The sequence below is a fragment of the Pollicipes pollicipes genome, unplaced genomic scaffold, assembly GCF_011947565.3.
Source record: "Pollicipes pollicipes isolate AB1234 unplaced genomic scaffold, Ppol_2.1 Scaffold_7261;HRSCAF=8764_pilon_pilon_pilon, whole genome shotgun sequence".
Lineage (NCBI taxonomy): Eukaryota > Metazoa > Arthropoda > Thecostraca > Pollicipedomorpha > Pollicipedidae > Pollicipes > Pollicipes pollicipes.
The window spans coordinates 44,996,837-45,019,644 of record NW_023597054.1 but is presented as its reverse complement, the minus strand read 5'-3'; the positions used below and the strand labels follow the sequence as shown (position 1 = coordinate 45,019,644).

General features: G+C 47.7%; 1 protein-coding gene across 1 annotated transcript; it reads left to right on the top strand.

The window, feature by feature from the left end:
• The first annotated feature begins 14,223 nt into the window (after window positions 1-14,223).
• Window positions 14,224-22,785, top strand: LOC119112794 (ras and EF-hand domain-containing protein homolog). Its single transcript, XM_037237074.1, has 4 exons — window positions 14,224-14,711; window positions 20,235-20,387; window positions 21,085-21,272; window positions 22,698-22,785. The coding sequence occupies exons 1-3, from the start codon at window positions 14,272-14,274 to the stop codon at window positions 21,239-21,241; spliced, it is 750 nt and encodes a 249-aa protein (XP_037092969.1). The 5' UTR covers window positions 14,224-14,271; the 3' UTR covers window positions 21,242-21,272; window positions 22,698-22,785.
• Window positions 22,786-22,808: the final 23 nt, after the last annotated feature.

Genomic DNA, 22,808 nt, shown 5'->3' with positions numbered 1-22,808 from the left:
GTAGCAATTCGTCATTTTACGTTTGTGTATTTGGTCCATGCATGGGACCAGAGCTTAAAGTACCCAAAACATGGAATCAGGAATGGGTGCATGATAGTTGGTCTTGCTTTTGCTCTTTGGATTCTTCGAGCATTTCAGATTTGGCACCGAATGAGTTCGCTGTCTCACAAAGCTTGCATGAAAATAGCTTAACTGACTCATTGGCAGGATGAAATTCCTAAATGGAGCACAAACGCGCTTAAAAGATATCCCAACGAGTTTTGCCATCATAGATTGCTTCTTTGGTGTCATTGAAAAGAACTTAGATCGATTTCACCTTTTACTTTAACTGTCGTAACCTCGTACAAATACACGTACAGGGCATCTTATAAGGCATCTGCAGCCCTAAACAAGCATGCGTGAAAATCAAACTTTCTCGAAAACACATGCTATCCGTCAACTTTGCGGCAACATTTTGATCTGATCTGATAACACCTAGTTCCGATTTTTGAGACTACGTCGCTTCACTATCTCTTAACGGGTGCTGAACATCTGTAAATTGATTTGTTCGTGCATAGATAAGAGCGAAAAATGGAGACGGTGGATTTGTGCTACAACAAGCATAAACAAATGAATTAAGAGCAGGTTCTCCAGTTAAATCCGAAGCACGTCAGATATTGCCACTTCAGTGCCTGGTATGGCGCAGAAACATTACTAAAATACAGCAATAATGGAAGTTCTGTTCTAGCAATAACATGCTTGACATAACTGAGGTGTCCCAAGTGCATTCATTTGTTTGTTTCGTCTTGAGACACAGCGTTTCTACGCATTTTCTGTCTCCGCTCGCTACGTAAATGATTCCACCTCAAAACACATCTCAATACCATTAATTCCCACGCTTATGCTTTTAAAAAATATTTGATTGGACTCATGGGATGCTCTGAGGCCAGAGAGATAGCCGTGCTAATCCTAAACTACTCTGAGTAACGGCCGCTGAGTGATGACCTCAGGGATTTTCTAGAGGTCACCCTGCAGACGCATCATTGGCGGCCCGTGGCCCTGTGGCCGAATGATCCAAATCCGCAACCTACTAATTGTGTTTTTACTTAGGCCTAATCAACTTTGGTGCGTTATATAGCAAGATAAACATGAATTCTTCCTTTAAATGCCCTTTTTGACTTCACAAAAACTCGTGAAGATGACGCGGGACGAAGCCTCCGCATATCTCCGTACTAGACAAAGACCTTGAGATGTGGTAGACGACATTTGATACGACATTATAGACATTCAAAGTGTGGTAGACGACATTCAAAGTGTGATACACGAAAATGGAACAAACTGGCGGCTGCATGATCGACCTTCATTTGACCCTAACATCGATTTCTGTGAACCACAAAGACAAGATCACGTAGGTCGCACAAAATGCATTTCAGAATATGACACTACTCATGGTTACTGATGTATCTCAGATCGTGCAGAACATAGGATCACCATGACGCACGTGAGGATCATTGCTAAACCGGCTTGTTCCCGGAACTTCGTGTAAAAGTGCCTCTGCTTATTCACCAAAAATATTTTTGGCTACTTGTTGGGGCTTGTCATTGAAATCACTCATTGAGTCAATATCGTGTCGGCTCAAGGAAGCCAAAAGCGTCTTTTGGACAAACAGATCTTGACGTATGGAATATGCTTCAATAACTGTCCGACAAACTCGTCATCCGTTTATTACTGATGCTTGTGTCTAAGCACTATATAAAATATCGGTTACTGCATGTCTCCGTTGTTGAATCAATCAGTTTCACTTAAATGAAACTTTAACCTTTCGTCCCGTTCGTGATCTGTGGAGAGACCACGGCCAAGTACGATTGTCAGACCCTGGGCCAGAAAGTGTGGAACTGACTTGTGCTTATACTGTGGCGGCGTGGTAAAACAACCACTGAGCTACTTTGTGCCATTAGTCGCCTTTGCACGTGGAACATGAAGGAAACTTCTGATGCTGGCGGTTTTTTTCTGAAATTTACTGATGCATCGCCTCCACCGATAGGACTCGGTAGAAGAGCAATTGTTTCAAAATCTCCAGTGACGTGGCACGGTTTGCTGTAACACAAATTTCACATCGCGCACGCCCCGTATGCGGGGCGGCAAGGATATCCTGCAGGCACAATACGCCTGACATCGTTAGGAGGATAGCAAGAATGAAGGCAACGTTGAAGTATGCTGTAAAAAGTAGGTTAGAACTGACAGATGCGCCTTGAACGACATTGTAGAAAGCCGAGACGACTGCCTCAGGTCATTGAGTGACCGTGCAGTGGAGTTTGTTGTGTCTGGCGGGGCTAGCTTAGAGCTACTGTTGTATCTTTCGCAGCAAAAAGCACCATACCACTATTGTACGCGTCTTTCCCCGGCGAAGGATGTCCGTAAACTCAGGTCTGAACAGCGGAACCGAAAAGTGCATGTTTTCACGGATGGGTGTAGTACAGTACAAAAACAAGATCATTTTACGAGCGTAAAGGGCTTTAAAGGTGCATCGTGCCAGCGTTTCTTCACCATATCGGGCCGAAAAATTCCATGTGATGACATCCGTGGCACAGCAGGCCACACCACACACCAGGTGTGAGGACGTCCATGGCACAATAGGTCACACTACGTACCAGTTAAGCTCGAAGCGGCGCCCCCCCCCCCCCCGTAAATTCTGGCGGCTAAGGCGATGTATCAATTAATTTCTAAAAAGACGCTTATGGCTACCTTGAGCTGGCATCATATTCACACAGTTAGAGATTTGGTTATTGTGCTGCGTGAGAGCAAACTTGAAGTCAGTGATTAGTCATTTAGGGTGGAAAAGTGCTAAGTGATTTAGTCTTTAGTGACAAATCACAGCTATTGATTTGGTTATTGCGCTGCGCAAGGGAAAAACTTGATTAAAGCGGAGGTTCTGCTATCCGCAGTTCTGCCGTAAGCCGGTTTAGTACCATGTGTACAACGGTGATCTTGTGTTCCGCGCGACCAAAGGTCAAAGGTCAGAGGTCACCAGAAATAGCGAGTAGTGTTCGATTCAATCGTAGGTTAATCATGGAGCTTTTTCATCATGCATACGGGGCTGAAATGGTGGTTACGGGAGCAGATTACAAAGATTACACATTTATCAATATTTGATCTCTAATATAACATTGATGTTGACCTTAAATCACAAAAGTTAAGCTATATGCATTACTCAAACTGTCCTTTCAATTATATGTGGTTTACTGCTTCTGAACAGATCTGTCCAATCCATAGATATGTGGAGGTACCTATGGGCTGGGCAGCGCCCACTGCCCGTGTTTTGCGAGACTTGAAAAAGGACATTGATACGAAAAACCCCATAGTAAGCATGAAACCCCCCAAGCTAAGCATGGTCGTGTTAGGTTCAAGGTTAAAAACTATTTAATTAAAAGAGTTAAGAGACAGTGGTGCTCAGCTCCTAGTTTTTCAGCATGATGTATTGAAAGCGCTTATGCTGAACCAGCCACCCTTAGCATACCAGGAGGTACTGATTGAACGACGTTGTAGTGCTAAATAGCTATTATATCAATGGTACTGAACAAAATCGTTATTTAGCACTAAAACGTCGCCAAACCAGTATTTTCTGGCGTAATGAAGGCTGTTAACTTAACATGAAAACCATCCACTCAAAATGGGTTAAAAACATAACATTTGTTAACCGTATGTTGAGGTAGGCCAGGCAATCAAAGGTCACAAGGACACAGGGCCAAAACGTCTGCAAATGGAACATTCAAAATGTCCAAAAGTCTCTTTGCACGGTGGTCAGTTTGCTAATTTGTCAGTTTTATCGATTTAGATAACATGAATACAAGTTATGAGCAACCAAAAATCGGCCAGCAGCGTAACCTCAAGAAAATTCCCAGCCTTAGATCAGTTACCACTCTTTAGAGATGTCTAAAATTTGCATACGCATCTGTGCGGCCAAGAAAACGTACAATTTTTTTTTCAAAATTTGTATCAACATAGTGGTGTAGTGCCTAGGTTGAGGTTTTGTGGAAGGTCCAACATACTGCATGGAGCAAAACCTGGACAGAATCATCGTACGATCGTGCAGTGCTTTGGATGTGTGATAACTCTGAGCACTAATTTGTTTATACTTGCTGTCTGTATTAATTTATATTTACTAGATACCAATTGCATGTCTCTCGTGGTTATTTCTCCGCGACTTTTGAATTATACTGGCGAAATTTCCGGTCAGATTATCACTCAACGAATTAAAATTGCGCGTGCGTCAGTTGGATGAAATGACATCCGGAGAACATCGAATGACATCGAATGCAAACTTTCATGTCTATTTTTAGGTGACAAACGTAGATAAATAAGGCTCAATAGCTTTAACAAAGACTAAGTGCTGCATAACGGTTCGATTCAATTAATTATCAATGTAGTCTCTTTTTGTGACTGCGTAAAGTTCACGAGTCCAATGCAAGGGATCTAGCAGGTAAATAAACAAGACGGGAATAGAGTAGGAATCGCCTGCATAGCTACCTTCATTCACTCGCTCCGATGGCACGCTCACCACGTCTGCACTATATGGCGCTCGCCTCCCGCTGGGCCCGTCTTGAGGACAAAGCTTTACAAAACTATTACGGACAAAAAGGAAGATGACATAGGGATAAGGGGAGTGCTGAGACTTTCTATATACCTAACACAAAAATTAGATATTTTGGTGCGCCCAATCCCTCAAATCCAAAGGGCCAGGAACTGCCATAGGCGCGCCGCAAGCTGCGTTTAAAAACAGACCGCTTATTACTGGAATTTTTGCGCAGAGTGCAACGATGGACTGCTCGTCTCATCTCACAACGTCTGGTTCACTCTGATTGAGAGCTCATCTACGTTTGAGCCCAGCCAGTGGTAAGATATATCGTGGCAAATCAGACGCGACCAGACGTTGCCGCTGCTGATTAACGTTATTTATAGTACACGCTGTAAGTTGGATGAAACACCCAAAATCACCATCAAATACCCAGATGTGTTTGAGTTATTCGAATAAATACCCAAATCTCCTTTAAATTCCAATGCCGGATATCGAATCCAACATTTTGCTTCCAGTTCACGCAGACGGCCAAAAGTGTTACGCAGAGCTGATGTGGAGAAGACGCGAACGTGGGCCAGCGTCAATGAACCATCGCCAGGGAGCCGCGGTCTCGCCAGAGACCAGCAGGGCACTCAGCCGGTGCGCGAAATCCGCGTTTTTGAAGACAACCTCGAAGGGGAAGCTCTAATCCTCGGCGACGGGGGACAGTCCTCCCAAATTTGGTGCCGGCGCCACCTCGTCAGAGCTGAGAGCATTACGCGGACCAGGCCAGGCGCCGCCGGCATGGCGGGCGTTGTCAAGCAGCGGAGCATTCTCGGCATAGCGCTGGAAATCCCGGTGCTGCCAAGGTCCATGGTGGGCCGTTTTATATGATGGAAGTGTGCCGGTGGGGCGGAGCGTGGCCCGCCGGCCAGCCAGTCGCCGGTCACAGCCGGGGCGGGCAGCACGCGCTGCGGCGGCGGCCCGGCCCGGCCATGGCCGCCGGGTGCCAGGGGTGCCAGTGGTGAGCGGTGACCCGGCCGAGTGCGCTGTGCGACGGGACGGCGGCCGCTCCGGGAGAAGACGCAGCAGCCGACGCCGGAGTCGGCAGCGTGACCCAGCAACGCCCGTTGCAAGGGAAGTGCATGCCATAGAAGGCTTACCGGATAGGCTTGGATGTTCAGATTCGATAGCATCTCTATATTAGTAAACTAAAGTCAGCACCCACTGGCTGAAAGAAATGATGACCGAAATCAGTTTTTGCGCCATTTTTTTCTCGCAATGGGACTTTTGGGTCAGGGCTGCAGGTCTTTTTCTCCAAAGCCAGGACAGTCATCTTTATATGAATTTGAAAATAATGTTGTCAGCGCCAAACGGACAAATGCGTCTTGATGTTGCCTTTAAAATAATTCATGATTATTTAAACAAACATTGTGCGCGTGGTCATATATTTGCATAGCAATAACACAAGATGGTTGGCTGCAGACCAGTAGAGAGCATGTCAGACTTTTACCACCCCTGTCGTTTATACACTGACATTATCGCTGGCGTATATCTGGTGTACAGTCAGAATGCACATTGAAAGTGCGCAGAATACGCCAAGGTATGGTCCCCGAAACCCACTACAGGAAAGCAGGACAAATGCAACCATTTAAAAGCTGAGTCACAAAAGTCCTGGCACTTTTGCATGCATTTTCTGCTCCTACCAGGTGCATGACCTATACCATTCTATCACACATTGGTTTTAAGCACAAGCAGCTAAAGCCAAGCGAAATAAGCCGAATGGACAGCGCTTGGTACCCATACAAAGACACAACAATCCGAATGATGAAGACGCCGCTAAATAAAGTTAACAGTACCTAATATGTGCAAACCACATTTTAACGATTTTACGAGTGTGCGTGTCAAGACCCACTCGTGCAGTTCATCATTGGGACCTAAGTCAGCACCGGCGACGCTGCTGCCATCTCTGGCCAGATTTGGTAACATTGAACACTCGCAAGTGACGCCAGCTGCGGTACTCTTCAGGAGACCCCTTCGTCTCGACGCTTTCTTGAGCCCTGTGCGGCGGCCGGTATCGATCCTTGCACACAAACTGTCGGTCTGCAAGTCAGGCTAGCGTCTAGCGGTATCACGGTCGCGCAGTTCTCGGCCCATTGCAGGGGGACTTTCCGCTGGTGAATAACATGGATCACGTTAGCTCGTGACGCGTTATGCCGGTCGCATTTGGGAGCTCCGCCGATGAATCCTCGCTGTGACCAAATGCTATTAGTTATCATGATCTCTCACGACCACCACCACAATTGGAGCACTCAAAAATGTTTGTCCTTGTTGTTCCAGTGTCTTTCCCGCCTCTGAAACAATGGTGAGCACAATGCGACCTACATTGGTCTTCCAGATCTTATCGTCGGTAACGATTCATGAGCTTACTAAGTTTTCAAAAGGAATATGTTTCGTATTCTGAGTGCCGTGCCTCTTTCGTGTCGGTTTCACAATGAAATGCGCTGGCTGGTTCCTAGCAGGAAAGCTGGGAACCAGCCAGCGGTGAAAACCCCAAGCTGGCAACCCCACCTTCGTGTGTGTGTGTGTGTGTGTGTGTGTGTGTGTGTGTGTGTGTGTGTGTGTGTGTGTGTTGGTGTGTGTGTGTGTGTGTGTGTGGTGTGTGTTGTGTGTGTGTGTGTGTGTGTGTGTGTGGGTGTGTGTGTGGTGTGTGTGTGTGTGTGTGTGTGTGTGTGTCATTGGGGCTTCACGACGCACTCAGCTGCTGAGGCTATATGGCGTCGCCTGCCTCTCACCCTGGCAGGAAGGGCGGGCGCCGCGGGGAATCGAACCCCGTAACTCTGGTTTCCCAGACGTGCACTACGCTACCGGCGCCCAAGGAACCCCACCCTCATCTCCTCAGAAAAAGAGGGGGTAAGGGTGGGGGTGAGGCAGGTTTCCGAAACTGGTGAAACGCGGACCACATGTTGAAGTTAAAAGCAGTTAGGCTGCTTGGGGAAGTCGAGCACTTTAAGAAGAGTATGTAAAGAGCCTCTACGTCAAGGTTCAGTGGCTGACAATATTGGAGGGGACGTCGATTGATAACATTGGACAACACTGTCGTGTCCAGTAGCTGACGACACTGGAGTAGACGAGTTATTCTGCCTTGGGTTCTGCACCTATCTAACCGTGCAGCACCGGCATCCAGATTGCGCGTTGACTACGTTCCTGTTCATTTCTCATGTTCCGTTAATAGGACCTCCTCTGCGACCTAGGTGCATGGCGTCTTTATCTCAGCAGTCATAGTAAGCGCACACAGCTACTGATGTGGATTTTCGATACCGCCAGTGGTCGGCCTGGTGGCAGGACTTTCAGACCACATGAACCGCGAAGAGATAACAATGCCCGTTAATTTGAAAAACAGAATGTATGTCACTGACTTCCAACATGCCCTCTAGACACGACGTCATCGTGATTGGTGAATCGACCGACGTAGCCTGCCTCAGTTCCGAGCCATTCCACCACTCCTTGCATACGCTGCAGCTGCGATGCAGGGCTTCGGACTAATTAGGGTACATTCACGGTGACTGAGAGGGGGGCGTCGGGTCCATTGAGCCCGTCGTTCGTCTCCGCCGGTCACGTGTCGTTCTTGAGGGTGCCGTTCTCAACCAGGGAGTCGGGTGAGGCCTCATCGCTGTCAGGTGATTAGACCGGGCTTCATATGCAGAGTGAGGAGGTCGTGAACGTACCCGGCCTGGGACCCGCGTGTGACGTCACACAACGAGATCCGACCCGCGTGTGACGTCGCACAGTGGGATCCGGCTACCCCCGGCGGCAGCACCTCGACAGGTGCACCGACACGTAAGACAAAGCGGACATTTAGTGCTTGATTTGGCTGCAGAAATGGTGTGAAAACAGCCCCTCTGGCTGTCCTCGAAACCTGTTGCGGACATTGTCGTTTTGCTGCCTACGTCAAAGACAGGCAAAACAAAGAAGAAACAAATTCACGTTGAAATGTGACAGTACGTTTGACACCCAACATGAGCAGGCGCAACGAACTACTTTCCTGTGTGCTGTCAATTGCACTTTCAAAGAACATTGCACACATACATAAAACAGTAGTTTTAGTCTTATTCTTCGTCGAATAGCTAAGAAAAGTAAAATATAGATGCATTTATATTTCGGCTAAACATCTTTATCAAAATAATAATGAGCAACAGGATCAAAAATGAAATGATGATCCAAAACTGCTTTCTATCTCCCCTTTTCTTACTTATTCGACGGGAAATATGGCTGAAAGTACTGTCTTACTTTCCTGTGAGTGTCCATCTACTCCGTCAAGGCTTTACAGGCTTCTTTGATAAAAAAAGAGAAGGATACACTGTCCTGGTGACACAGCCAAGGAATGTCATTTTCACCGTAGCATCTGCATTCGAATAAGATACACATTATGTTCATTGTGTGCCTGGCCCCGATCTGGCAAGAGCCAGCTTTTGTGGGCAACGTGGTGCTGCTCTGTATGATTTGCATGATTTGCATGATCTGCAACGGCATGATTCTAAAGCATTTACTATCGCATCTCTTGTTTTTGTTTTAAGTTTCACTCTGGTTTGCTGTTTAAAACACATGTATTGTGATAGCAAATGCTGGTGCATCATTGATATCATGCAATGGCAGGCATTCGAAATGCCAAGCGGTGGCCACTGTTTTTCCAGTGACGCGCCGAGTAGGAGCCGGGCCAGCCGTTCAAAACAGTAAGATGTATTTCAAGTCGGGAGGCCCGGCACGGCCCCGTCGTCACACTTTCCAGAAGATAATATTTTCGCAACCTCTGTAGCACCACTGGGCAGTTTTCCGTGTATGATTATAACAGCTGTACTAAATAAATTTTAAGGCCTTTGCATACAAGCTGACTGATCGGACATGGTTATGATTGCTTGACCAGGCATGATTAATTGTTACCAGAGTCGACATCATCTGAATCTATTGAAGGATTTAGCCACGGATATTTGGGTTGGAGTCGGAATAGACGCACAAGTCGTGACGTACATTACAGTGTCAAACATGCCTATTGAGACAAATATGATGATAGAATTGCGGCTTAATGGTTTTAAGCAAGATCATGTGCGTATGGTCAGTCGTGATGCCGATTCAGGTCCACAAAAGACTAGATTTCTTCCTGCCGAAACATTTCATGACATTAAAAAAATCGGTGGCTGGTCTGACGCATGCGCGGCAAAGCATTCTTCTATATCCTGGATATGTTGCAGTCAGTAGGTATGCAGTACTTGCAGAGGTTAATAACCTGGACTTGGTCACAATAAATGACCCTTGACATATATGACCATTAATCCTGCCTTGCATCGCACGACACCGGTGTAAGCAGTAATAGCGTAGTCGGCATTCAACGCAGTCGACCGATCCATAATGTTGCGAGACCTGGTATTATCCAAACCTGAAGCATGGATTGAAAAAGAAATGCTGATAAAGAGGCTCTTTTCGTATCAGTACCTTATGTTTAATTTGATAAACTGTTTTCGCTATTCAATGTCAAATAAATTATTGAAAAACAATTTTTCGCTGTCAAAGTGTTTAGTACTGCCAAAACTGCCTGAAAACATTTTACAATTTTTTAATAACCTGCCAGCACATTAGTTCCTTGTAAAAACGGCCGTTGGATTGGATCGCAATGCAACCAGCTGAAATGGATTGAGACAGATTGAATAACGCCATCGTAATTCGAAAAGTTTTTGATGCCCCGCATGCGTTGCGTTTGCCATTTTATCTTAAACCGGCTTTTGAATGTAACGTTTGAGTATAATAATCCAGGGAAATGATCAGGCTGTGACGAATTTCATCGGGTCTTGTGTGATGTTCGGGAAAACGACGAATTGGTGGGTGAATTGGATTTAGAATTGGCGACTTGAGTGGATTCTGTCCTGAAAGTACGATCTATGAAGAGCTTTAGCAGCCTGGCACCAGATGAATTCGGCAGCATCGATGCATCTTGCCCAGCTCAACCTAGGTAATCTTTCGGGTCAGGTAAGCGTTTATTCTTGAGAGCAACAATGGTCAGTTTCTCATGACTTGGGTATTACCAGTGCGAAGAATAGTTTTGAATAGGCCTGGGACGTAAAATTTATTTCGGTTATCGTCCTGGTCTTACATGGAAATCCATTGTCATAGTTAGGTTGACAGTACCGCGGGCATGAAGTTAGGCGCTTGGCTGAACTGAGATTTTAAGCGAGAATATGTCTTCCAGGTAAATGAAAAAAGCAAATTAGGCAAAAGTGCCATTGACGTGACTCGTGATAATTTGAGATCATCCGGAGGTCGCAGAAGTTTCTTGTTCAATCGAGGAGAATCTGAGAAGCAAAAGAGCTGAGAATTTTCAATAAAAAGCGTTATAATAGCGCTGCACCCAATGTCTTGCAGCTCAATGCACGAAACACAATTTTTGTGGCCTATGGTGATAATTCAAACAACTGTCCTGTACTGAAACAATTCGCGTTACTAAAGCAAATGGTAAAAATGAATTAGGTGAAGAGAGCAAACGCAGCTTAGGTGCATACGTTGTAGGAATTAGTGACAACGTGCGCGACGAAGTGAGACAATAGTGTAACATCCGGAAAGCAAAATGTTTAGGGAACCCAATAAATCGTATTTGAGCTTCGCGAAAATATGAGGCACGAGCTGCCCGACCTGGACAGCTACGGCCACCACGCCTTCCGGAAGCGATAGCGTTCTCATCACTGATCCCACCTTCATGCAGATTTCAACAAGAGAGAGGAGACATTTTGACGCAAGATGCAAGTAGTCTTAGCGGGCGTGACTTTCCTGCAACGTTGCGAAGTGAACATAATATGGCTCCCCCCCCCCCATGCAGTTAACGCAGGTCCTGTACCATTTGATTCGTTGCAAGCAAGTTGTGCAGCAGGAATTGAACCTGGATCAGATTTCAACAATTTAGTGTCGCAGCGATGGAAAACTAGCACTGACGTACGAGAGAATGGCCAATGGCATTAGGAGAGAGAGTGAAAACGCATGCGGTTGGGAGACGCTGGAGTTTAAGCCATGGATTCCCTAGTTTTGAGCGTAAACGTTTTTAGGGCTAGTTTTTGATCCAAGCAATGGCGGCAGAAGAAAATAAGAAACCCACTAGGCGGTAAAGGTGAATGTTTCATCTACATCTGACCCATTATTGTGGATGCATCCACTTCCGGTCAGATCGATTGGAAGGTAACCAATGCCATCATTCCCGAGACAGTGCTAGAATGCAACTCGCTGATTTATTAACTATCATAGTGGGTCGTCCAGGTCTAGTCCAGGATTAGCCCATATGGTAAAACTTTTGTTGAAACGAAGAAGCTTCAAGTTACCTGCGTTTACCGTTTCCTTGTGCTTTATTGTTGGCCTGATCTAGGAGAAATATTAGGTAGTGAAAAGTTAAGGTATATTGGGCATGTACGTGTAGTTTTGGTGACATCGACTTGTTGCCCACTTCACTGTGATCACGTCAAACATTTCCGTTTATTGTAAAGATCTGTTGACCGTAAACAAAAACACAAACCGCTGCAAATTTAATTGGTTTGGTTCTTGTAGTTCACCAAAATTCCCAGGGCTGATCCAACTTACCCCGAGTCAATTTTCAGGTGGTATGAGCTCTGAACTGGCGGGCTTGCACCACATTAGTGAACCATTGCCTTCCGAAGTCTCATAAAAAGAGGACTTTCAAACACACATTTCAAACTCATTTGTTTCGGTTTCCAGATGTGTCTGGTTTCGTTGCTTAGATTTTTATACCATCTCATAGCATTTATTGAAAACGCACACGTTTTTTTTATCAACTTGCTCGTTCCTCGCCGTGCGCACGACGTGCCTTGCCGTGCGTGTGGCGAGGAACGCCATGAAGTGTCTCGCTAGCTAGCTTCTAAAAATATCGTCAGCGCCCGGTAACGCCCTGGCTCATAGCTTATTAAAGGCTGTCAGCGGCATCGAGTTCTGGACGTCAAATATGGCCGGGAGGGTTGTTGTGTTTCATCAAGCAAATGGCCACCGTCATTGAGGAGCTGATAGCGTCATCGCCGGGTTCCTTGCCGCATTGGAGAGAAGACTGGAGGGACCCTAAGCTAGCCTCTCCTAGGCTTGGTCTGTGAATGTTACAAGACTGCGCCCGCGGAGAGGCTTGTTTTATCGCTCCTTCGTCCTGCTGTGAGGCCGGCGTGGATGCCGCGTAAAAAGACATCATCCGACCACCAAAGCTCGCCAGGATGAACGTAACGTGAAGATGCAGAATGATGCCAACTTCATGCACGGTACAAAGGGCGCGAGATTTCGACTGATGTAAGAAAATATTGTCTGTCCATGTTAGGACACGGAGATATAAGCTCCTCATCCATGCACGAGTGTCCATCGAATAACGAGACTTCAACACCTGCCATGGCATTGCCACACCGCTAGCAAGACTCTCGTCTTGCTCCGCATCTCTAGCCCACGCCCTCGCAGGTGTTCGTCGGGCTCCACTCCGTTCGCACCCGTCGCTGCCACCCCGGCGGCCCGCTGGCCCCGCACGTGTCTCCCGGACCGGCGGGAGGCCGGCCGCGGCCCGGCCGACTGACTCACGCACAGGTGTTGTTACCGGCGCCGCCTCCTCGACGTGTCGAGGCCGACGTTCCGGTCGATACGCCGATCGAATTGGCCGACGGCCGTGCCGGCCCGCGCGCACGCCCGGCGCCGCCAGGCCGCCGTGCTCCCGTGGTGCGGCCCCAGCGCGAGGCGACAGACCGGCTTGGAGCGAGGCGGGCCGCAGGTGTGAGCTCGCGCTGCAGGGAGCTACAGGTGGCTGGCGGCACGGCTCGAGCGGGCTCACAGTGGCCCGATGCGCCGGATGAGCCTGGGCGCGTGACGGTGAGTCGTGGACGCTCGCCGACCGGGCGCAGAGCAGGCGACCAGCTGGCGTGCCGAGTGCAGGTTGCGGCCAGAAAGCTTGTGGATGACTTCGTCACCGATGGGCAGGTGATGAAGTCAGCTCTGTCCACTGTCTGTCCATCATTCATCGGAGCTGCAAGGGCTTACTAAGAGCATGCAGCTGACGCCTGCCTAATGTGAGGTGCATAGGCCCATATTTGTATTTGAAGGTCAAAATACTCCAGTGCGGAGTTCCACAATCCATCCGAAAACAAGCGCACGTGATTGCCGAGGCACCTTCGAAAGGAGACTAGCTCACGTTATGTAACATGGATCTAAAAGAAGAGAATTGCACGGCTGAGTGGTGTTGCGCAGACAGCATCCCTCATCGGTCTCGGCCCTCGTGCGCATGATAGCTGAATCAGTCCTGGCACGAGTTTCGATAGCAGGATTCGTAGTTCATCTGGAGTGGGGAGGCGACTGCACTGTTACCAATTGCTCAAGTATTGCCAGGGGCCATGGTGAGCTGCCTTCTGCAAATCGCAGCAATTAACTAATAAAGTTAACGTTATATGCTTTTCATCTGCGACGTTCAACTGCAGATTGTTGAACGTAGTTCCGTGCGTACTCTCATATGACCATGATCTAAATCATCGTCCATCCGTTTGCAACGATGGAGCCCGGTAATCCACAGAGACCTTGGCGTCAGCGTTTATCTGAGGGATTCCCGATTGAAAGCACTGAATCGTGCAGCATGTTTGACCTTGACCTCGGGGCCGAGCCCCAGGGATCGGGGGCAGTGCGGTGCGGCCGGCCTTGACCAGGACTGCGGGCGGCGCAGCGACGCCACTATGGCTACCGACCAGGACTCCTGCAACAAGCTGGAGCAGCTGTTCCTGGCGTGCGACACCAAGGGTCGCGGCCTGATCGGCCGCGACGAGATGCGAGAGCTGTGCCGCAGCTTCGCCATATCGCCCGAGGACTCCGACATGATCTTCACCGACCTCGACGGCGACGGCGACGGCATGCTCAACTTCGAGGATTTCTGCAAGGGCTTCCGCGACTGCATCAACACCGACTTTGCTTCGGTCAGCTGCAAAGGCAGCGAGCCGGCCCCGGCGCCGGAGCTGGCCGAGGGAGCGCCGCCGGAGGAGCGCAGGGCAGAGCGGAGAGAGCACGGCAGGAGGGGCAGGAAGACCGGCCTGAGGCGGCGCGACAGTCTGCATCACGCCTTTATCCAGTTCTCCAAGACGTACGGCGAGGAGAACGTCTTGCAGTACCTCGGCAACAGGTCAGTCCTTCCGCCCCCGTCACACTGGTACGCGGCGCATCCACACCGACACACACCAGCACTAATGTATGTGGCACGCAGGATGCATTCCGAAGCCAGAATCGTGTCGAGGAGGTGAAAGATAGACACATGGGCGGTACTTTCATATAGATAAAAACAAAATAAACTGAAGTGAGATTAATCATTTGAATGAAAGTAATGCAACCCGACATCGTTGAGAACACATGCCAACAAGCGTTATCTTAAATTGAGATAACCCTTTTTCATTGATTGTTGGCATCCGAGCATGAGCTGAAAAACAACAAGCCTTCAAGATTGACAGGCGTTGGGCCTGATAAGGGTCAAAGATCTAATCCCCGATATCACGAGCGTTGGAATGCCTACACTTTTGCTGGCTGAGACCGAAGTATTGAGAAGCAAATGGGTCAAAGAAAAGCAAGTGGGTCAAAGATTTAATCCCCAATATCACGAGCGTTGAAATGCTTACGCTTTTGCTGGCTGCGACCGAATGGTTGTAAAGCAAATATTTTAGATGGACGTTTGTCAAAATAATCAGGAATCTACACACGCCGTTACATGAGCCAATCGGTTTTGGTTCAGGTGAAAGCTTGTTAAAGTCGAGGTCTATTTCGTGAAAAAGCGACATTGGTCGCTGCTGATCGATTACAAACGCACCTATATATACACATTTATATGGGTTGGGCAGTGTTGAGATCTGTCAAAGGGTTTAAGACGGCACATTCACCTGAACCGTGCAGTTGTTGTCACGGCTGTGTCAGCTATGATTGTCAATATCTGATATAAATTTTTATCCCTCGCCTTGCAAGGGAGCCTCAGAGGCCTCCCACCAAGGTTTTTACAGGACAAGCCTCTGGACTGCTCTGAGCGCGGTGCTGAAATCGTCGGTATTTCAACTTACATCACTCTTATACGTATGTTAAAAGTGTGAAGTCTTAACCTTAATGGTTCGTAACCTAAGACGCCTCCATCGAGGCATGGCGGCGACATTTCGCTTAAAGGTCCAATTCACGCTTACTGATTGCGCAAAATGATCCCAAAATATGTTTCTCAGACCTAATGTCGCGTCATCGTCACTCTGAACCGAATTTCTTTTTTCTGACGTTTTTTCAAGGTCAGGTTATTTAAGTTTAAGCTAGCTACCATTGGCGACCATTCACAATTTAACCCTTAATAGCACACAATTTGTACTTTCGGAGGACTTTCTGAGGCTGTTTTTCTCGACGACAGAGCTTGTCTAGTTCTTGATATAGCCGTGGGAGGCAGTGAAAGGTAGTGCGATTGCCTCGTGACTGTTATTTGGACACAAGGTATATGATTGATCAATTGACAGGTAAGGCAAACTTCACACTGGTATCTCAACGCTTATGGCTTATCGCGAATATTGATCAGGGGTAGGTTTGACCAGTTGGGTCTATGCCTCGTCGGAATACCAAACTTCCGAGCTATTCTGAGCACCGTACCAGCCTCTCACCCTAACTGTAGCTAGTTGGTTTGCTAGTTGTAGTAAGCTGTGCCTACACCACATACTGGCGTATACCATTTGCAACTATACATCATATGCTACTACCATATGCTAGCATATATCCTTGTGACCTGGCAAGACATACTTAAAGGTCACGCTTGTCAATGCTCAAAAGTGAGTGATAGAGCTTTCCAAGAGTAATACGCAGTCTTCCGCATTGTGGCAGCATGCTTAGGTTTTGACAAAACAAAAAGTAAGAGCTCAGTTTACCGTTATGACCTGATTTGGGCTCTTAGAGGTTACATCCACCACAGCTCGGTCACACCTATCTAAGGTACTTTGACAACTGCTTTCCAATTCCTTTTGCTGCGGTAGCTCTAGTTTGCTTAGTTTTAGAGATCTTAGGGGAAGCTCCGAGGAGCCCCTCTTGGGGCAGAGGTGAAAAAATCCCGTAGGGAGGGCAAAAACGCCCTAAACAGGATAATCTGTGGGTTGCGCACGGAAGCGCGCGATTACCTGCAGCCACTGACACACACATTTGACAACGTGATTGTTCGTCCTCTTCTCGGTCTCTGCTACGATCGTTGGTCTCGTGTCGCTGCCACGCTGAGTCGGCGAAAACTGGGCATGATTTCCATCCATGCTTGCATATTTTTAACCATCTCAAAATTTTACCTTTCCTACGTTAGGCGGATGACGGAGGTTACATTTCGTTCGAATTACAATGCTGCACTAAACTCAGAACTGTTCGAACAGATTCCAACCAATGCCCGCAATTTCATACGGCACAGCGTATACATAATTACGCCTTTTTGCTAAAAGCTGTATGAAGCTACCATTAGTGGTTGCTGCCGGCTGTCATACTGCCAAATTGCCATAATTTGTTCCGTTTTAGAGAGTGTGACGGCCGGGCTGGAACGGCGGTGGCGCTGAACACTTTATCATAGTTTACGGATGCTCACTCTCCCTGCGGCCCAGCTCGTACCACTGGGGAGGGACAAAGGTGACCCCAAGATCCTGGCTCTGATGACCAGCACACAGAATCAAACATGGCCAGGCAATGTAGTGGACGCCTTAAATAAGTTTGTTCGAAATCACACGCAAAATACTGGTGCAGGCTTGCTCACCTTTCTTCTTTGCATTTTGCTTCGTTTCAGCTGACTTGGGGGGGGGGGGGGGGCACTGGTAAATGAACCGTACGTCTGGAAGGCAAAGTACTCAACTCGTTGTGCTACTAGTAGCATGTGCCGCGCAATGCTATGACGTGATTGTCCCTGTTTAACCCTGAATGTGAAAGGGACGATAGGCTTATTCCCACTTTTCAGATTTCACAGAAATGGCGTTGACGAGACCAGACATGAGATAATTTTCAATGGCAATTTCAGCGTTGCGGATCGATTGAAGATTGGCGATAACACCGCTCACAGTTCATTAGGGGTGTGGTTAGGCTTAAATTGCTGGTACTTGGCATGTCCGAACAGAAGGTACATTGCATTCAGGGGAGAGGGCGGCAGTTTGATTGGAGGTTAGATCGATGGGGAATTCGTGGGACGTCAAAGCACGTCTCTCACATGGGATAAATTTTGTTAGTGGCTTGATGGTGAAATTTGAAGACAAGGTGTTCACATTGGCACATACAATGTTTAAACTGCCAACATTGCGTTCGTGATTTGGCCCCAAAGTTGCGAAATCATCTTGGAGTCTCGCGGACATCTTGAAGGCATAAAAGTTCAAGTAAAATTAGTTGCAGAGTTGTAGGAAAGCGTTCAAATGCCGTCTTTGGGCAGGCTAGCCATAAAAGCGGGCAACCGTTCACTCACCATAGTGTACCCGAAACAAACGATGACCGGTGCGTTCCTAAAGCTTGACTCCCGCCATGGTGCAGCGCCATGGCGGGAAAGATCAGCCACCTTACCAATGTAGCCAGCAGTGCATATTGCGAAGGAGGAAGAAAGGCAGAAGTGCAACACTGACAAGAGGTTTCGAAGCGAAAGGCCACCCGCAGCCCTTTGTTTTGAGAGTCATACCCTACCAGAGTCGCGCGTACTCCTACCGCCAATGTCTGCAGGTATTACAGGACAGCCGAGTCTTCAAATATTTGCGTTTTTATGATGGCTGCAAATTCTACAAGGCGTGAGAGACCGTGGCACACCGGGTGGAGACGGACCAACACCAGCAAAATGTCGGGGAATGAATGGGAGCGACACGTGCAGAGACATGCGAGGGCACGTGCGGGAGCACTGGAGAGGCGGGCGCAATCAGCTTGTCAGCGGCGTCGATCGCAATGTTGCGTTCATCCCTGTTCCATAGGTTCGTGGTCTTAGTGAACCCTTCACGCGTCTGCTGAGACGGCGCTTGGTCCCTTCCTGGCGGAATCTGACAAGCCATTTGGTAAACGTAAAAGAATCATCGCTGTTGAAACGATGAGGACAGCTGAAAAGGAATTTGCTAAGTTGTACTGAAACAAATATGCATCACATTATGTTTTTACTTGTTTGCAATATATATGCATATATATATATATATATATATATATATATATATATATATATATATATATATATATATATATATTGATCGGGATTGTCATAGACATCACTAAACAGTGTATATTAGACGCAATTATAAACTGTCGTGATACGCTAAATATAGCTTAGGTCAAAATATTTACTATTTATCCTTAAACAAAACGGCCGGAAAATAATTGTCCGTAGCATTCCACATAAGCTGGTGAATGCAATTCTGCGTGTGAATTTTGGCATTTGATTTGTGATGTTTTGAGCAGTGGGCGCATACTTGTGCACTAGGCTTGTCTCCTCCGCCGTTTGTTTTTTTTTTTTAAACGGAGCACAAATGGCCTCCCATGGTAATAGCCCACAGCAAATCTTCCCCACGATCCCCACAAGACTTCCGCATATTTAAGAACGATCTTTGCATATTAACAGTTTCTACGTTCTTCGATAGCAGTAAAGGCGAACGCTTTGCTTGAAGCTCCCAACAGCGAAGCGATCGGCAATAGAGCTATCTTGGGGAAATTGCGCTACGCGCTTTTTGGCCATTTGCTCGGCAGCGACAAGGCGTAGGGGACAGTTGTGTGGTAGACAGGTGGCGCAAGAGGTGGTTCACACAAAAATGAACTGTAAATGTCGTGACGCTAATTTGCAGCATGTCGTTGAGAACGTAACCTATTTCAATACCCTCAAAGTGTGCTTCACAATGTTGCGCCATCTTTTCGTGGAGATTGTGTTTGTTGCTTCAAAAATCAATAAGAATAGGCGGATGATGTGCAAGTTCAAATCACAGCTATACTGTAACAGTTCTATGTTTTTATGGAGAAGTAACAACCTTCTATATTCCGGGAGTCCAGGAGGTACACCTCTTAGTATATCAAAGTTGATTAGCTCTACATAAGAACTTTTGACTCACGATGCCGCAAAACCAGGGGCTCAAAGTCTTTTTTTGATATGTCAAAGCTTTCCCTGATAGAAACCGGTCGCAAAATATGCTAAATACTGACTGCTGACTACTACTGAATACTGACTATTCCATCTGAAGCAATTTTTATAATGCCTGCTGGTTTTGGCATAGTTCGAGCTCTGTTGATGTCATGACACGTGGCAAATTCTACCGATGGGGACCTGGCGTAAAGAAGCTGATTGGGCGCACAACCCATGTCAGCTTATATACGCCGGACAAAGACGAATGCAAAGTGAACCAGATACAGAGGAAGGTAGAAAAAGAGAAGAAAAGAGAGAGAGAGAGAGAGAGAGAGGGGGGGGGCGATAAATACATTATATATATATATATATATATATATATATATATATATATATATATATATACATAAGACTGGCATATCATGTTGCGATATGTGATTGGAATTACTTTTGACCTGTGACAGAGAACCGTATACTACAAGTGTGTAATAATTTCGTTGCATCCCATTGTTGTTCGGTGATGGCACTGGCCCGAGCAGCATGGCTGCTGCCCGTATCGCCGGCGCAAGGGCGTCAGCTGACGATGCTGCCGCGGTCCCCCAGTCAGGAGAAGATCCACCAGCTGTACCAAGAGCTCCTCAACTCAGACACGGACCCGAGCATCAGACAGCAGGTGGAGAGCGTACTCGGCTCCCTACTCAGAGAGGTTAAGGAGCTGCACGAAGAGAATCAGCAGATGGAGAAGGTTTATATGCGGTAGGTTCGCTGTTGCGCAGTCCTCGTCCAGATCTGGCTGTTGCTGCGAGCGTCGGCGCTTCGAGCGGAAGTGAAATAACAGCCGCATTCTACGAGCGGGTCTTACGTAGCATCCACATACTCCAAGCGATTGCAAAGTAGCAGATGCATACTGCTAGCGGAACTAAAGTAGCAGGCGCATGCTGCGAGCGGAACTAAAGTAGCAGGCGCATACTGCGAGCTGAGTTACAATCATTAATTACGTTTATCTTCGGGAGAGAAGGTACCCATGGCTGCTTACTCGAGAGCTGGATCACAACAATGAGTGAAGTAGTTTATTAGTAACCGAGTCGGGATGAGTACAGTGGTGATTTGACCTTCCCCTGGGTCTCGGGGCGTATATGTTGAGGACCCGATTATTAATAAAATTTATAGATGGGGGTATGCTGGAAACATACATTACCCGTGCGAATATCTTAAGTCACCTGCACTGATGGACCTGCCCACTGCAATCCGCGCCCACCTTTTTAACGTTAGTGCGCCTGTAAAATAATCAATGCAGTGTCAAGGAGACGCTACTGTCTCCAGCCGCGCTCCAACATCAAGGCCATGCGCATAACTCTGGCCAGCTGAGCACCTCACCTTGTTCGCTGCGGAGAGGAGGCGCACGCCCAGTCTCCTAGCTGCTGTGAGACGCCCGCTCTCGTCCTCTCCTCAGTGAGAAGGAGACGCACGAGGACCGACTGCGCAACATGGAGGAAGAGCTGGATGCGCACGTGGCCAGGGTGGGTGCCCAGGCGCGCATGGCAGGCCGAACAGCAGAAGGAGCAGGAAATCAGAGAGATGGAGGCCAAGATGAAGGAGGAGATTGCTGAGCTCCAAATGCACCTGCGTATGTTTCAAAAGGTGAAAATCGTAATGCATTTTTCGAAGACTAATAAATCATTATTATGAGCCAATCCACAGTCACTAACTTCCGCATGCGCATATATGCACCCAAACCAAATGTTTGTAATGCTCCGTCAACTCAAAATACAAACATAAATATAGGTCGTTGTAGAACCCGATGGTTTCATGTATTTTTTGTTTACACCTGCACTGGTCATCAGCGCGATGACAGAATTACACACTGGCGTTGTCGTAATATTTTTTTTCTTTTTTTTTTGCTTGCTGCGGTGGGGATTTCAACGCATTGGAGAGGACGCAGCGTTTTCCATAGCGTCTTCCTGCAATCCTGCTTCTCACCGGGTAGAAAGGATCTCACATCCTTACTACCTTTACACATAAGAAGTACTGCACCTCATGAGCAGGCGATTTTTGTCTGGCATAAACATGTGAAACGACGCATTGGGCGTCCGACGACGTCGGACGTAAAGGCTCACCGACCAAGCGATGCTCGTAGCACGCACTCTGACCCTACCAGCCAAGTCGTGTCGCCCAGCCCAACGACGATTTGTGCCTCCGGCCTTTCGCCCGACGGGACTTCGGAGAGTCTGCTCACGGCCGACCGGGCGTACGTTGACGCTGGCCGGCCAGCTGCCAGCGGAGCTGTCCGTATCAGCTGACCGAAAAGTGCTTCCACTCGGCGACTCATACCCAGCACAGTTGCATAACAAGTCTAACATCCCTCTCCCAGAGCGCGGCAATGATATGTGATAGGTAAAGATTGACAGACGTGATTACCAACATTCTTAAAGCAAACAACGCGATTGCGAGTTTACGCTCTATCCTGGACGCGGCTCCCTTAAAGGAAGGTTCCACATTTGTATACGGCTTAGAACTAGGAGTGGTCATGTTGATGGTCATTCCGTGCAGCTCAAAACCCCGCCCTTCTTAATCTGAAGCCTTATTTTTCTGAGCTACACGCCCACGAGGATATGCAGACTATTTCAAGATCGCTCAGGCTTCCATGGCACCATAACGTTGTCACTGAAATCCTGTCATTCCACTGGTCACACGGAGATCAAGGCCAATACAAATGTAATGGTCGACTCGTTCACATTTGACGCTCGTGAGCATGATTTCCGTATCTGACGGCCGCCAATTGGCTTTCAATCAATGTTATACAAGGTAAGATGGCGTAATCAAATAATGATGTATCGAGGAGCATATTTGATGAACAAAGCAGTGTACTGTCTAGAGCAGTCTTGACCACTTAAAGTACACCAGCTGTTATAAGTGAGCTCATTTCATCATATCTGACGCTTGCTTCAATATCTTGAAATGCGGAACATTCCCTTTAAGCACGAGTCTCGCGCGGGCTGCGTGACCCTGCCACGCGGGCCCCTGTCACGTGACAGCCCTGACGGTGACGGCTGCCACCGAGCGCAGGTGGACGGCTGGCTGCAGAAGGACACGGGGAAGGAGCAAAGCGAGGAGACGCTGCGGAAGCTTCAGGAGGCGACGCACGAAAACAGAGACCTCAAGGTGAACCACCGCTGG

Excerpts from the sequence above, each read along its gene's own strand:
- LOC119112794 (XM_037237074.1), top strand. The coding sequence starts at position 14,272 with ATGGCTACCGACCAGGACTCCTGCAACAAGCTGGAGCAGCTGTTCCTG. Across the intron at positions 14,712-20,234 it reads TTGCAGTACCTCGGCAACAG|TCAGGAGAAGATCCACCAGC; the intron begins GTCAGTCCTTCC and ends GCGGTCCCCCAG. Across the intron at positions 20,388-21,084 it reads ATGGAGAAGGTTTATATGCG|TGAGAAGGAGACGCACGAGG; the intron begins GTAGGTTCGCTG and ends TCCTCTCCTCAG.